Source organism: Amia ocellicauda, chromosome 14 (assembly GCF_036373705.1).
Source record: "Amia ocellicauda isolate fAmiCal2 chromosome 14, fAmiCal2.hap1, whole genome shotgun sequence".
NCBI classification, from domain to species: domain Eukaryota; kingdom Metazoa; phylum Chordata; class Actinopteri; order Amiiformes; family Amiidae; genus Amia; species Amia ocellicauda.
The window spans coordinates 22,784,801-22,800,472 of record NC_089863.1 but is presented as its reverse complement, the minus strand read 5'-3'; the positions used below and the strand labels follow the sequence as shown (position 1 = coordinate 22,800,472).

Below are 15,672 nucleotides of genomic sequence, written 5' to 3'. Positions count from 1 at the left end.
TCCGAGACTCTGTCCGTCCTTCTCCCTCAGTGTGTGTGTGTGTGTGTAATTATATATATAGAGAGCAGGAGGGAGAAATACAGGGGAGGTTTTAGGGACAGAATAGCAAGGACGGAAGATCAGGTGAAGATCGACAGAGTGAGAAAAGAGCAAGACTACCATTTGACACAGTAGGCCTCCGTATTTACATTTTATTACTCCAGGCCTCATTTACACAGTGACAGTATACAATGTGTAGAGCTGTAGGGCAGCATCTCGGAGCTCAGGGTGTCGGTGGCGCCTCATTCCGGAGCCCTGCTCTCAACAGGGTGATGCTCAGTGGCGCCTCCTGGCATGCAGGCTGGAGGTACTGCAGTCAGACATGGGCAGAGCTGCCTCATCTTTCACTGTGCCCTTACCTGAGAGAGAAGAGATGGAGAGAAAAACTGTATGTCCGGTCTGCAACTGCTGAAACGTGTGAGTGCCAATAAAGCTTGTTTTGAATCCAAATTCAAAATGGAGGCAAAGTCGGCATTATGAATAAAACACGAGACTGATCTGCATGAAACTCTTACCTGTGCCCTGCCCCCTGCACACACAGCACCTCAGCCTCCCCAGGGACCCGCCTGCCACCCCCCATGCCAACAGTGCCATGGCAAGCGTCAGCATACCCAGGACACCGAGACTGTACTCGTAGTGAGGATTCAGGAGTGACTGCAGGGGACAGAGAGAGAGAGAGAGAGAGAGAGGGGACATCAATACAGGAGGGGGTCATTCAGTAAGTCAGTCATCCTCCACTCATCCTCCCGCTCACCACTCCTGAGGCCAGCAGATGGGAGCCCACGACTGTGGCCCCCAGTGTCCAGCGGCCCCTCTCACAGCCCAGGAACAGCAGCACTGACCAGGACAGGTGCAGGAACAGCGCACACACACACTGCACCGCTGGGGGAGGGGGGAGAGCATGAATACACACCTACTAGAACAGCCTGATCCTCCCCCCCGTCTGTCTCTCCATCTCGTACCTGAGCTGATGAAGAGGTACTGGGGGTGGCCGTGGATCCCCGGAGTTCCCGGCCCCAACGACACGGCCAGAGTGTTGACCACACAGAACGCCCCGCTGGACATTCCGTACGCCAGGCCAGAGACTGCAGAGAGACACGCATTGCCCGAGTGACCGACCGGACGCAGAGGACATGCAGACGCCCCAGCCGACCGGACGCTACAGCACATACACACTGATTGACTGGACACTTGTACAGAACAGGTCAGAGGTCAAGCGTGGGGGGGGTCAGTCATACCGTAAGCCATTTGTCCGAGAGAGGGGGCAGACTTCACGCTCCCACTGAACGTTGCCAGCCCCTGACTTGCCCTCCTGGGAAGAGAAGAGGGAGTCAATACAGCAGTTCATTGAGTGAAACAGATACAGAGAGAGGAAGAGTCAGCAGGGCAACAGGAGGGAGAGAGTGGAGGGGAGGGTCGGCTCTCTGTACTTGAGCAGGCTGTACAGGACGAGGCGGGAGAGCTCCTGCAGCAGCACACACAGCGCCACCCCACTGGCCAGGAGGTAGTACTGCAGCCCTGCGTCTGACTGGTCGCTGAGCCGCACCGCACACACCCACAGCACAGAGGACAACAGCACGGACACCTGCCAGAAAAACACACTGAGAGCGAGGGGAAATCAGTAAACGGGTATATGAATACATAAACCCAGTCTAAGATTGGTTGCAAGGTAAACTAACAAGTACGGATGTGTGTTCTGTGGTAAAAATCCCTTATTTAAACAGTCAAGTTATTAATAACCCACACGCTCTCATGTTTTGAGTCTCCCCGATCTGTCACCGATCTATTGCAAACCAAACCAGGCCTCAGGCTTGATGTGCTCATGATAGATGATAATAGAGCATCTTTGTCTGTGGTGTTAGTGAGAAAGTCCCCTCTGGTCGCAGAATGATCACCTATCTTAGGAGACAGGAGGTCTGGCCAGACTTTCGGCTCTGGAGTAAAAGTCGTTAACACAGAAAAAAGATATAGGCAAGCTGATGCTGATTGGTGGAAACCAGAGATAAGGCACTTAAACTACAAAGAATAAAAGTGGGTGTTGTAAAAGTAATTTGAGTGTCTCTGCAAAGAGCCAGCTGTCGAGCAGAGCACTGACCCTGTATGCTGACGCCAGAGTTTGAAAACAAGGCGTGTGTGTGTGTATTTGTTATATGTTGTGAAGGCACTGTATCCAGTTTTCATATGTAACTTCATTGGTCTAGTTGTGTGTTGGGGGTTATTAAATAAGATCCGTTCTCACTCCAGCTATTAGTACAGAATACTTTAATTGTAAATCTATGAATCTATAAATCTTTCTCAGCTCCAGAAGTGATTCTATAATCTCAGGGCACATCTGTTGTAAACCACTTGCAAAAAATGAGTATTTTCAATCCACAATTTCCAATCTCCAAATAAATTAATTGTATCCAAATTCTTGATGTCCCTATATTCACCTCATTGCACAGCCATCTGTTATCTGACGTGTCCTGACTTTTGATTGGCCAAACCGTCACATGCTGGCGCAATGGGCTCCTGCACCTGGATTGCCACAGACACCTTTATTGTACTATTGTCTACTTTTTCATGTTTGAATGGTTAAACAGACGTTATACACTTATTTACACACAATTGAAAAAAGGAGTAAATACAACTTTAAAATTAGAGATGTATATTCTTTCTTTTATCGTATTATTGAGCAAAGCAATTATGTTTCTTTCCGGTTAACTAATTAAGCATCAGATTTGACCACCTGCGCGATTAACAAAAACGATTATTTATCAACTTTTAAATGCACAGACATACACGCGTTTTGTTTTCGTACCGATTTTCATGTGCTCCCGGCCCCACCGCCACTATGCACGTCACTTCCGGTTTACTCACCCAGCCACCAGGATTATGACGCGCAGCGGCTCCACAGCCACCGTGAACACAAACAGTGCGAAAGCCGGGCCGAAGGCTATGAAAAAACAGCCGAAAAACACGGCTAAGCCCATCTCCTCCTTCCTGTCCTTATTAATATTTGTATGATATCGATTCTTGTCTTATTTACAAAACGTCGCTGCCCCCACGTTACAGGGACGCCGCCCCTTCCGCATCTTTATACGCCACGTAGGACCGAGCCACGCCCCCTGCCCGACGTCGTCCAATCGCGGCTCTCGCCGTCAGAGGAGACCAATGAGTGGGAGAGACGCAAGTGACGGACATTATACGCACTTCCTGTGAGGCGAACGGCCTGATGGGACGTGTAGTGTTTATTCAGTGTCCGTTCGCTGAGGACTCCTTGCTCAAAAGCAGGTTCTTTCATCTTCCTCATCTCCATTTTCTGCCTCTTCCTCTTCATTATGATGATGATTATAGTAATAATAATAATTTAGGAATTACAATAATTAAGTAATTATTATAATGCCTACAACAAAGATAGAATAATACAACACAAATTAAAAAGACTTACAATTTTCTTTTTAAAGAATTCTTAGGGATTTATTTATTTCCATATATTGATCGAAAAGGAATGGACACTATCTGCACACAGCAGCGTAACAGAAGGGAACGTGCTACAAGCAACAAAGGACAGACAGACACACTGAGACAAGACAGACACACACACAGAGAGGGAATGACAGAAAATGATATGTAGACAAACATACACACTGACACAGACACACAGACAGACACACATACTACGTTGGAGTGAGAATACAAGACCTACAGCTAGCAGGAAGAAAGTGACTCTGCATTAACAGGAACAAGACAGGATGTTGGGTAACTCTGGTAGAAAGTTGGTCAGTCAGTCAGTCAGTCTGTCAGTCAGTCAGTGTATCTGTTTTCACACCTCTTTCTATCATTCTCTCCTCTTACCTTCATCACGTGTTTTTCCCCCTCTCTCTCCCTTCCTCCTCCCTCTCCTTCCTTCCTCTCTCTCTCCCTCTCTATTTCCTCCCTCCCTCCCTCTCTCTCCCTCCTTCCTTCCACCTTCTCTCTCTCTCTCTCTCTGTCCCTCCTTACTTCGTTCCTCCCTCCCTGTGTGCATGGAAGGAGTACGTTTGTATGTGAGTGTAGGTATCGATGCGAGAGTGTGTATGTGTGTGTGTGTGTCAGTGCGTTCATGTCTCAGTATGTGTGTGTGTGTGTGTGTGAGTGTGAGTGTTCACAATGTCCGTGTGTCAGTCTGTCCTGTCCGTCCGTCTGTTCGTCAGTCTGTAACTGTGCCCCCCCTCAGACCCACCCCCGCCCCCCTACAGCTCTACTCATTACACTAATGAGCATTTGGACGCTTTCTTCTCCGTTGTGTTCAGCTGCATCTCCCGACCTCCCATGGCCTGTAAAAAGACAGACACACAGACACATCAGTACAGTACAGCAGGGTCAGTGAAGGCCATGCGTCACACAGGACAGCTTGTCTTCATTAAGCAACTAATCAGTCTCAATCAAAATTAAAACATAACACCGTGCGGTGGGGTACTCACTGATTTCTTCCCCATCTTCTGTAGAATGTCTCGAGCTAGAGCCATGAAAGACTGGTGGGAGAGAGAGAGAGAGAGAGAGAGAGAGAGAGAGAGAGGTTAACAGACAGACTGATATACACAGCCAACGCAGTCAGACAGACAGACAGTCTGGCCCACAGACTCACCTCCTCCACGTTGATGCTGGACTTGGCACTGGTCTCGAAGAATCGAATCCCGTGGTCTCTCGCCAGCTGCACATGACAAAACAACAGCACAATGACACCACCACACCGCACAATGACACCACACACACAGTCACAGTCGGAGCCTCGTCATTGTTAGGTGTCATTATCATTCGCCTCAGTCACACTAACCATCTTTACCATTGTAACAGACACACAGACAGTTATAGTCAGCCAGCCAGCCAGACAGACAGACCAGTCTACCAATAGTAACACAGAAACTCTCTGTCAGGCAGAGGGACGGCTGTGATTGGTCACTGATGGATCAAAGCCCCACCTTCTCCCCGGTCTCTTTGGAAATCTTCCTCTTGGCCTCAATGTCACACTTGTTGCCGAGCAACATCCTGCAGACCCCTGCTGAGGCATTCTGGGGGGAAAGAACAAACAGCCGGGAGTGTCAGTCTGAATCCCCTCCTCTCCTCACTCTTTATTTCTCCTTCCCCTCCTCCTCCTCCTCTTCCTCCCCCCTTCCTCCCTCCTTCCTCCCTTGGTCCCTCCCCACCTCCCTTGTCCTCATCTCTATAGCACCTCCTCTTCTCTCTCTGCCTCCTCCCTCCCTCCCTCCCTCCCTCCCTCGGTCCCTGTCCTCTCTCTCCCTCCTCCCTCCCTCCCTCGGTCCCTGTCCTCTCTCTCCCTCCTCCCTCCTCCCTCTCTCCCTGTCCTCTCTCTCCCTCCTCCCTCTCTCCCTGTCCTCTCTCTCCCTCCTCCCTCTCTCCCTGTCCTATCTCTGCTACCTCCACTCTCACCTCCTTGATGCTTTTCATCCAGTTCTGTATGTTCTCGAAGGACTTATCGTCGGTGATGTCATAGACCAGGATGATCCCCTAGGCAAGGGAGGGACGGACAGACAGATACAGTTCCAGGAAATGAATGCATCATGTGAATCAGAGATAGCAGCAATCAGATCAAACTGATGCCACTGATGTTGTCTGCCCCTGTAGGTATCTGTGTGTGTGTGTGTGTGTGTGTGTGTGTGTGTGTGTGTGTGTGTGTGTGAGAGAGAGAGAAAGTGAGAGAGAGAGAGTGTGTGTGTGTGTGTGTGTGTGTGTGTGTGTGTGTCTGTCCTCCTCACCATAGCTCCACGGTAGTAGGCAGTAGTGATTGTCTTGAATCTCTCTTGGCCAGCAGTGTCCCTGTCAAAACACAAACACACACAGACACACAGAAACACACACGCACAGAGACAGACACACACACACAGACACAGACAGTATGTTAGGATTATAAATAGAATAACAGAAGGCGGAGTGAAGATGGATGTATGCAGTGAGGCTGAGACTCACCACACCTGCAGCTTCACCTTCTTCCCCTCGACTTCAACGGTCTTCACTTTGAAATCTATTCCTGCAGAGAGAGATGGAGGGAGAGAGAGAGAGAGAGAGAGAGAGAGAGAGAGAGAGAGAGAGAGAGAGAGGGATCACTTTATGTATGCACATCTGTGGAGGAAATCTGCCACTCCAAACAGAGAAGGGAGGGAGAGATCTGGAGAGAGATAGGGAGGGAGAGAGGGAAGGGGGGATGGAGGAAAGAGTGTTTACATTATGGGGAGGGAGGGAAAGAGGGAGAGTTACAGATTTGTAGCAAGATACCCAGTCTAGAGTGGGGACGGGAGGGGGTTGTTCGGGTCATGTGGGTTGAGTACCCATGGATCGCCTTGGAAACACAGACTGACTCTCACTGGCACTCTCACTGCCTGGAACACACCCCGACACGCCTCGACATGCTGTCTACACGCAGAGAAGGAGAGAGACAGGAAGGAAGGGAGGGAGAGACAAAGAGAGGGAGAGAGAAAGAGAGAGAGAGGGAGGAGTGTCTCAAACTGCCAGGACCCGCTACACCACTCTACTATGAGACTGACAGACACACTGACTGACTGACAGACAGACACACTGACTGACAGACACACTGATTGACTAATTGACACACTGACTGTCTGACTGACACTAACTGTCTGACAGACACACTGGCTGACTGACTGACACACTGATATACTGGCTGACTGGCTAACTGACTGAGACTGACTGATACACTGACTGACACACTGATACACTGGTTAACACACTGGCTGACTGACACATTGATATACTGATAGACACACTGAATGATTGATACAGTGACTGACTGACACACTGAAGCAATAACTGACTCACTGACCGATTGACACACTGATACACTGATTGACACACTGATATACTGATCGACTCACTGATACACTGATTGACACACTGACTGATTGTTACACTGATATACTGATTGACTGATACATACAGTGAGGGAAAAAATTATTTGATCCCCTGCTGATTTTGTACGTTTGCCCACTGACAAAGAAATGATCAGTCTATAATTTTAATGGTAGGTGAATTTTAACAGTGAGAGACAGAATAACAACAACAAAATCCAGAAAAACGCATTTCAAAAAAGTTATAAAATGATTTGCATGTTAATGAGGGAAATAAGTATTTGAGCCCTTCGACTTAGTACTTGGTGGCAAAACCCTTGTTGGCAATCACAGAGGTCAGACGTTTCTTGTAGTTGGCCACCAGGTTTGCACACATCTCAGGAAGGATTTTGTCCCACTCCTCTTTGCAGATCCTCTCCAAGTCATTAAGGTTTCGAGGCTGACGTTTGGCAACTCGAACCTTCAGCTCCCTCCACAGATTTTCTATGGGATTAAGGTCTGGAGGCTGGCTAGGCCACTCCAGCACCTTAATGTGCTTCTTCTTGAGCCACTCCTTTGTTGCCTTGGCTGTGTGTTTTGGGTCATTGTCATGCTGGAATACCCATCCACGACCCATTTTCAATGCCCTGGCTGAGGGAAGGAGGTTCTCACCCAAGATCTGACAGTACATGGCCCTGTCCATCGTCCCTTTGATGCGGTGCAGTTGTCCTGTCCCCTTAGCAGAAAAACACCCCCAAAGCATAATGTTTCCACCTCCATGTTTGACGGTGGGGATGGTGTTCTTGGGGTCATTCCTCCTCCTCCAAACACGGCGAGTTGAGTTGATGCCAAAGAGCTCGATTTTGGTCTCATCTGACCACAACACTTTCACCCAGTTCTCCTCTGAATCATTCAGATGTTCATTGGCAAACTTCAGACGGGCCTGTACATGTGCTTTCTTGAGCAGGGGGACCTTGCGGGCGCTGCAGGATTTCAGTCCTTCACGGCGTAGTGTGTTACCAATTGTTTTCTTGGTGACTATGGTCCCAGCTGCCTTGAGATCATTAACAAGATCCTCCCGTGTAGTTCTGGGCTGATTCCTCACCGTTCTCATGATCATTGAAACTCCACGAGGTGAGATCTTGCATGGAGCCCCAGACCGAGGGAGACTGACAGTTATTTTGTGTTCCTTCCATTTGCAAATAATCGCACCAACTGTTGTCACCTTCTCACCAAGCTGCTTGGCGATGGTCTTGTAGCCCATTCCAGCCTTGTGTAGGTCTACAATCTTGTCCCTGACATCCTTGGACAGCTCTTTGGTCTTGGCCATGGTGGAGAGTTTGGAATCTGATTGATTGAGTGCTTCTGTGGACAGGTGTCTTTTATACAGGTAACGAGCTGAGATTAGGAGCACTGCCTTTAAGAGAGTGCTCCTAATCTCAGCTCGTTACCTGTATAAAAGACACCTGGGAGCCAGAAATCTTGCTGATTGATAGGGGATCAAATACTTATTTCCCTCATTAACATGCAAATCAATTTATAACTTTTTTGAAATGCTTTTTTTCTGGATTTTTTTGTTGTTATTCTGTCTCTCACTGTTAAAATACACCTACCATTAAAATTATAGACTGATCATTTCTTTGTCAGTGGGCAAACGTACAAAATCAGCAGGGGATCAAATACCTCACTCAATTGTGTATAGAATTCAACCCAGCAGGTTTAAAAGTGTGTATTATTATTATTATTATTATTATTATTATTATTATTATTATTATCATCTGTAATTTCTCACCGATGGTGGAGATGTAAGTTGAGTTAAAGTTGTCTTCGGCGAATCTGATGATCAGACAGGTCTTTCCGACGCCGCTGTCCCCGATCAGGAGCAGTTTGAAGAGAAAGTCGTACTTCTTGGCCATGTTTTCAGGAGGACACAGACTGGCACAGCCCACAACACACACGCACAGACACACACACACTCACACACACGACACAGATCCGTGTCCCCAGATCCACTGTGGGAGGTGTGGGAAAACGATCAAGAATATATAAGGACCCTATTTTTAACAATATTAACACCAAAAATAAAAGCCGTGCAGCTGAGTGTTTGTCTTGCTGTGATTAGTCTGCCACCGTCCTGCTCCGATGCGGGCTGGGCTGTTTTCTCTTTCTCCCCAGATTGTGAGTTTTAACAGGAGTGACACGACTGTCTGCCCTCCGTTGTATTCCAGCGGCCACGTAGAACCGCCCCTCTCTCTTTCCTTTCTATTGTTTTGTTTCAACAATCGCGTTTTCTCTCGTTTTGCTCCGTCTGTCCGTTTTGCCCGTCGGTCGGTCTAGATGCCCCCGGGTCCTCACCCGCCGTGTCCCCCTCCGTGTCTCTGCCCCTCTCTCTGCCTCTGCACCCCTGCACCTCCAAACAGCAGCCCCGGCGGTCCCGTATTTCCGAATAATCCGCCCTGGGTTTCGCTTTCCCAAGTTCCCGAAAAAGTTACGTAGAGTGAGAGACGGAGAAGGACACCAGAACTTTTTTTTTCTTTTTTTCATGAGACGAGAGTAACTGTTATGACGTAACGGCGTGCATGTCATAGACAGGGGGCGCTGATGAGAAACAAAATAACGAGTTTCTGTATCTAACTGCGTGTCTGTCTCCGAGATTGTGTTTCTGCCTGTGTGTCTGTATCTGCCTGTCTCTTTAAAACAGTAGGGTTTTGTATATGTCACATTTTCTTAAATATGATATATATATTAGCCTTTCTATAAAAGTTCTAAAGGGACCAATAGACAGGATTGGCTTTGACCTTATCAAAATGGCCGCCACGCCGCGCCACTCAAGGACGTCACTTCCGCTCCGTGCCTGCGAACCCCATTTATATTAACCCCCTGCTTCCGGTTCTTCCTTCTTTTCGGCAGCGGCTTGAATCACGCCAACATGCCAGTGAGTGTCCGTGCGGGTAAAACTGTGGCGTTTAAACCCCGTGACCGGGCCGAACCGGGCCGGGCTGTGGGAGAACCGGGCGGGGAAGGGTCGTGCATCGGGGTGGCAGGCATCAGGCCGGCGGGGTGTTTGAGACCCGCAGATAAAATATAGAAACGGGTCGAGTCGCGCAGTGCGGCGTTGTTGTGGAGGGAGACAAGATGGCGGCGTACATAGGCTAGGAGAGCATGAGGGGGGAGCGATGGCGATGCGATTAATGTTAGAAATGGGGAGCGTGGAGAGAAACGCGAGTTGTGGGGGCGACCTGGGGGGCTGTGCGCAGACGGGGTGTTGTGTAGAGTTGTGTGATGAAGCCGGAGGGAGGGGGGGAAGGGGGTCAGACTGACGTGACTGACGCATGTGCAAAATCAGCAATAAATCGAGAAAATAATCAAATAATAACGCGATCTAAGGTCAGAGCAGCGTCGGGAGATATCAGTCCGGTCCAGGCCGGCGGGGTTGGCTCATGCATTGCGATCAGCCCAGCACTGAGGACGTGGTTTGTGACTTAAAACACTTAACGTGCTTATTGGCATCGACAAAACCTGCGTCAAAGGCGACGTCATACTGGCGTGCTGTTCGGTTATAATCGATCACCCGGGAACACGGAGCACGACCTCCCCGATTCGATCCCGTTTCTTACCCGGGGTTGCTGGGCCCTCTCCCGGTGTTGGAGCCCCAGCACGTACGGGGCCACTTACACGCACTGCAGGCCGTGTGACGTATCTAGTGGAGAGTACGGGGTCTTATGAGGGTCAGCGCATTGGGCGTTTTCGTATTATTTGTGTGTGTTTTATGTTATAAGTACTCGCCTGTTTGCCGGTCCACCCGAGTCACATGACACGTGATCGGTGTGAAGTCCGGGTGCAACCGGCGGTGTGTGTAACCTTATCGCCACACAATCCTGCTGGCGGGTCTGCCCTTCTGAGAAACATGGGGTCGTTGTGAAACTGACCCCAGTGCTCATGGCTTCCAGGAAATAGATTTGAAGTCCAAATCCCAGACGCATCTCCGCAATCTGACCTTTCCCCCCCTTTCTCTCTCTCTCTCTCTCTCCAGCTCGCAAAAGACTTGCTGCACCCGTCCCCTGAGGAGGAGAAGAGGAAACACAAGAAGAAGCGCCTGGTGCAGAGTCCCAACTCCTACTTCATGGACGTAAAGTGTCCAGGTCAGTGTCCCCTCCTCCCTCTGTATTGAAAATGTGTTTTCTGCATGCAGGTGTGTGTGGTGTGTTTGAGGTTGGTGTGTGAGGCGCCTCTTGGACTGTGGGGGTGATGTTGCGCACAGTGTGGCCCTGGGCCCTCGTCCGGTGTGTCAGCGCAGTGTTGAGTTGTGGTGTTTTTCAGTGCAGGTTAAGTCATCCAGTTGTGTAGTGCATCGTTGCTGTGTAATGTGAGCACAGTATCGAGGAGGACTTGCGCGGTGTTGAAGAGTTGTGTAGTGTAACGGGGAACTGAGTCGCTGGGTTGTGTATTGTTACCATTTTTTACACAAAAACAAATGTTTTCTGAAATTGATATTTTTTACTTTATCCTCCATTAGTCTATGGGAATTTGAGATGCAAATTGTTGAAATGGGAACTTGAAGTTGTTGGGTGTTAGTTTAAGAAATTAAAAAATAATGTGCCTTTGAAAGAACGTAGCCTATGCAGTACCATAAAATGAGCCCAAAAGTGTGGCCCTTATAATTGAAGGCATGTGGGACCATGCAGAATACGTTTTGGCATTGTGTGTCATGATGAGATGCACTATATTGCAACACTACCAACCTATCAGAGTCAATATCTGCACACATCAGATCTGAACATGCTTGGTCTCATTTGAAAGCCCCAATTCTCTAGTTTCCAGGGATATAAATGTCTGCCATAGTTAAGATGCATCGCCGATGGGTTGGAAACAATGGGGTTGAGTGTAATGGGAGTGCTAATCTCTCCAGTTTATCTACAAGTTGAGGAGTTTGGTTCCCAGTAAAACTGAAGTATTCGAAGTAAAAAGCTTTTCTCGCATTAAAATAACTACTGTTCTCAGTACCAATATGGTTTTAAAATTAAATAAATATGCATGTTTGTCTGGAGAGGAGAGAGAATCCTCTTTAAACCTGGACAGACCTGTCTGGATCGGTGGCACGCAGTTGTGCGTCCAGGGGGTGTTTTTTAGTCTGACTGGAGAGATGATGCCAGTTCAATGCCAGATTAATCTCATCAAGCACTTAGTTGGTGTCTCCAGCCCGCGTGGGGTCTCGTTTCCTGCCGGTGCAGTCTGGCCTGGTTGTTAATGTGCGCCCCACTTCCCCTGGGAGAGATCCCACCCGTCATAGCAGCCGCCATTGTGTAAAGGATGCTTCGGTTCCGGGGATCGAACACCCTCTCTCGTGCCCGAGGTGTCAGTGTTTTTATACCGGGGGTGTCAGACTCCAGTCCTGGAGTGTCTGCTGGGTTTCATTCCAGACCAGCTCTTGGCTCCTTAATTGGTCTAATTAAACAATTAATTGGATGAATATAACACGCTTCAAACTCTGAAATGTTTTGTGGGTTCAATGTTTTGAGTCGTCAACAAATTGGGTATGGGTTATTAAAATCAAATATGACAGTTTTAGATAAGCCTGTCTGAGTAAATGACAAGTAATTGGGAGCTCCTGTTGGAACAAAAACTAGCAGACACTGCGGCCCCCCAGGACTGGAGTCGGACACCCCTGCTTTATACAGTGATGCATCCCACAGGAAACGGGAGTCTGATGATGTCCAGACGTAACCAGATCGTTTTTACTCATTTGGTGCAGCTTCAGTTGGGTATGTCAGTGCTGTACTGACGTTGTTGTTGTTGTTGTTGTTGCAGGATGCTATAAGATCACCACAGTGTTCAGCCACGCACAGACCGTGGTGCTGTGTGTGGGCTGCTCCACAGTGCTGTGCCAGCCCACCGGGGGCAAGGCTCGCCTCACAGAAGGTCAGTGTCCCTCTGTCTCAGTACATCCATCTGTCCGTCTCTCCCTGTCTGTCTGTCTCTCTCTCCCTCTCTTTTGTTAGTAAAATTAATGTGTCCTCTCCTCTCCCTCCCTCTCTCCAGGCTGTTCATTCAGGAGGAAGCAGCACTAACCTAGTGGCTCTGTGGGGTTGGGGGGGCTGCTGGCACAGTGATGTCCTCGCCGTGATGACAACTGTACCCTTGGCAACTTTGCGGGGGGGGGGTGGAGGGGGGAGTAGAATGTCCGCTCTGACCCTGCACCCCCCCCCTGCAACCCACCCCGCTTCACAATAAACTTGATTTTTCGTTACAAAAGTCCATCTGTGTCACTCTGTGTATCGCACTTTACAGTGATTGTGTCTTTGAGAAAAGGGATTTCTGACGCACACACGAGTACACAGCTACAGTGCAGGTGTCAGTGTCAGCCAGGTACAGTCTGTCAGTGTGTGGGAGTGTCGGTGTCAGTGTAGGAGTGTCCGTGTCACCCAGGTACAGTGCAGCTGTGTTGGTGTCACCCAGGTAATGTGCCATGCAGCATGGTGACCGTCAGATCGGCTGCAGTGGCGCTGCCACTCCACCAGGGGGTGACAACAGCACAGTCCCAATAACTCCCATTTGTCATCCTTATAATGTACAATTATTTTGGACAAACTTACAACTGTAATGGTGGACAACTGCAGCTCTTCCCTGGTCTGCTCTGCAGAGACCCCGCAGTCCCTGGGTAGTGGGGGGCTGCACTGACAGGCCGCTTGTGCAGTAATGTGATGTTCTCCGGTCCCTTGGTTGAGGGGTCGCATCCGGCTCCTCTATGTGAGCCAATTCGTCCATCACTGGAGCCCGTGTGAGACCAACTGTCCCTTCCTTGCTATTTCATTATAGTGTGTGTGTGAGAGAGTTATACTGTCCAGTCTGTGCAATTGTACTCCTTTTCTGTTAATGATGATGAAAACAATGCAAAGTCTGAATTGTATTGGAAGTCGGATTCTGACGTCAAGGACAGAGTGGAGATTAATTATGTTGTATAATCTCAAATGCGAAACAATCATACTTAGAGCAGATCAAATGGCTCCTGTATCAATATAATGTCCTCCCTTAAAGTAAAATAACCGCATTTTTAGGACTGAAATGACTGGTACGTCATTACCTGCTTTTATATTAGTGTGTCTATATATTTATAAAACGAAAGTACTAAAATGATAATTATGGCTGAATAAGGTAAAATGTGCATCCTTGATCACCTGTCATCGCTGTGGGTTCGTCACGGGTTACTCTCCAATTAACAACCAAACCACGCGAGAGTATCCCTGGAACACATTAAACAGCTGTGGATGGGAGACTTTTCGGCTGCAACGCTTATATATAACAGGATGGGTTTAAATGTCCAAATAATGACAGACAGAGGGGAAACGGAGCAGCTGGACCTGGGAGATGGGGGGAGACGGGGCTTTTTGAAACTGATAGAAAGTTGTAAAGCACTCAAACAGAAGCGCCCACTGTGCGTTGAGCATCGAATAGTATTGGTATATACTTATGTACATACGTACAGCATAGTGTTTAAAGAATGAGTGGAGGAAGAGGGGGTGCGTTACGTCAGACACCATCAAAATGCCCATTAATAACTCAAGATTATAAATCAGAGCACGGCTACTGTTGGACTTAGTGTCCGCTGGGACTTAAAATGACTGATACTATTATTATTGTCGTTTTATTATTTTAATCGTTTTTGTTTTTCTTAATTTAATTAAAAAATATTGATTTCCTCAATATGTCGTTTAAAATAGATTCTGAGACGGAGCCTCTCTTCGTACTTCATCTAGATCAGTGGTTCCTGGTCTTGGAGGAGCCCCGACCCAGCTGGTTTTTGTTCCGACCGAGCTCTCAATTACTTAATTGGACCCTTAATTGAACTAATTGAATTATTTTAAACAGTAGGGGTTTGAAGTGAAGTATACAGTTGTATTCGGCACTTATTAAGGAACCAACTTATTATCAGTTACGCAATTTTAAAAGCCAAATGTAAGCAAATTATTACTTCAATTAAAGTTCAATTAAGTATTTAAGAACTCCGTTAGAACAGAAGCCAGCAGGGTAGGAACAGGATTGGGAACCACTGATCTAGAGCAGGGGTTTTCAAACCAGTCCTGCAGTGCCAGTGTTTCTGCTCTCTAGATCAGTGGTTTTCAAACCGGTCATGGAGTATCCCCTGCCCTGCTGTTTTTTTATTCCAACCGAGGTCTTAATTGCTTAATTGAATCCTTAATTGACCTTCAACCTAGGTTGGAACAAAAACCAGCGGGGCAGGGGATACTCCATGACCGGTTTGAAAACCACTGATCTAGAGAGCAGAAACACTGGCACTTGCACATCTGCGCCACCAGAGGGCAGCGCTGGGCCATAGCGTTGGAGCCGATCGTCCGGGTCACCAGGGGAATCCATAAACCCAAACCCAATAAACCTGTTTGATCAATATTGCTTTGCAAACAACCTCACTGTCCCTTTCACATAATCTTCAGTGGCCAGAGATCCAACCATTGACACATACACACAATGAGCCCACACACTGAAGCAGACGCCGTGTTGATATAGCTGTAGATATAGATATATAGACTTTATTTTTTTCTCTGTTAAAATAAAAATTGTAAAGATTATAAAATAATGTAAAACACAAAACTTTACATTCTCTCTGCGGCTTCGGTCAGCAGCGCACTAGCAGTATAGTTATAATTACATCGTTATTACCATGATTACTATCGCTGTCATTAAAGGTTTAATCGTTATAAACAAGGAGGATAAGATAGTAATAGTACCTAGAATTGTAATAATGCTATATCGGCAGTATAAAAAGCCATACAAAGATATATAGAGGCAGTGT

The 15,672-nt window shown here is 47.8% G+C and overlaps 3 protein-coding genes across 5 annotated transcripts; 1 reads left to right on the top strand and 2 right to left on the bottom strand.

Moving 5' to 3' along the window:
* Window positions 1–182: 182 nt before the first annotated feature.
* On the bottom strand, window positions 183–3,081 carry LOC136767406 (gamma-secretase subunit APH-1A). The gene is made up of 7 exons (XM_066721170.1): window positions 2,899–3,081; window positions 1,470–1,640; window positions 1,278–1,351; window positions 1,002–1,124; window positions 794–921; window positions 555–693; window positions 183–398 (listed from the first exon to the last, which is right to left on the bottom strand). The coding sequence occupies exons 1-7, from the start codon at window positions 3,009–3,011 to the stop codon at window positions 316–318; spliced, it is 831 nt and encodes a 276-aa protein (XP_066577267.1). The 5' UTR covers window positions 3,012–3,081; the 3' UTR covers window positions 183–315.
* Window positions 3,082–3,471: 390 nt separating this feature from the next.
* On the bottom strand, window positions 3,472–9,422 carry rab13 (RAB13, member RAS oncogene family). 2 transcript variants are annotated; one of them, XM_066721168.1, is made up of 9 exons: window positions 8,656–9,422; window positions 6,295–6,432; window positions 5,989–6,049; window positions 5,778–5,838; window positions 5,452–5,529; window positions 4,983–5,072; window positions 4,649–4,714; window positions 4,485–4,535; window positions 3,472–4,337 (listed from the first exon to the last, which is right to left on the bottom strand). In XM_066721168.1, exons 2-9 carry the CDS (start codon window positions 6,332–6,334, stop codon window positions 4,269–4,271), a joined length of 516 nt encoding a protein of 171 aa, XP_066577265.1. In that variant the 5' UTR covers window positions 6,335–6,432; window positions 8,656–9,422; the 3' UTR covers window positions 3,472–4,268. The 2 variants fall into 2 exon arrangements, with proteins under 2 accessions (XP_066577265.1, XP_066577263.1); XM_066721166.1 differs by lacking the exon at window positions 6,295–6,432 and having other exon boundaries at window positions 8,656–9,418.
* A 266-nt stretch (window positions 9,423–9,688) lies between these two features.
* Window positions 9,689–13,118, top strand: LOC136767405 (small ribosomal subunit protein eS27). Of its 2 annotated transcripts, XR_010821825.1 has the most exons (5): window positions 9,689–9,798; window positions 10,897–11,005; window positions 12,672–12,782; window positions 12,903–13,001; window positions 13,068–13,118. XR_010821825.1 is itself a non-coding variant. In XM_066721169.1 (4 exons), exons 1-4 carry the CDS (start codon window positions 9,793–9,795, stop codon window positions 12,929–12,931), a joined length of 255 nt encoding a protein of 84 aa, XP_066577266.1. In that variant the 5' UTR covers window positions 9,689–9,792; the 3' UTR covers window positions 12,932–13,118. The 2 variants fall into 2 exon arrangements, 1 of the variants encoding a protein (XP_066577266.1); XM_066721169.1 differs by having other exon boundaries at window positions 12,903–13,118.
* Window positions 13,119–15,672: the final 2,554 nt, after the last annotated feature.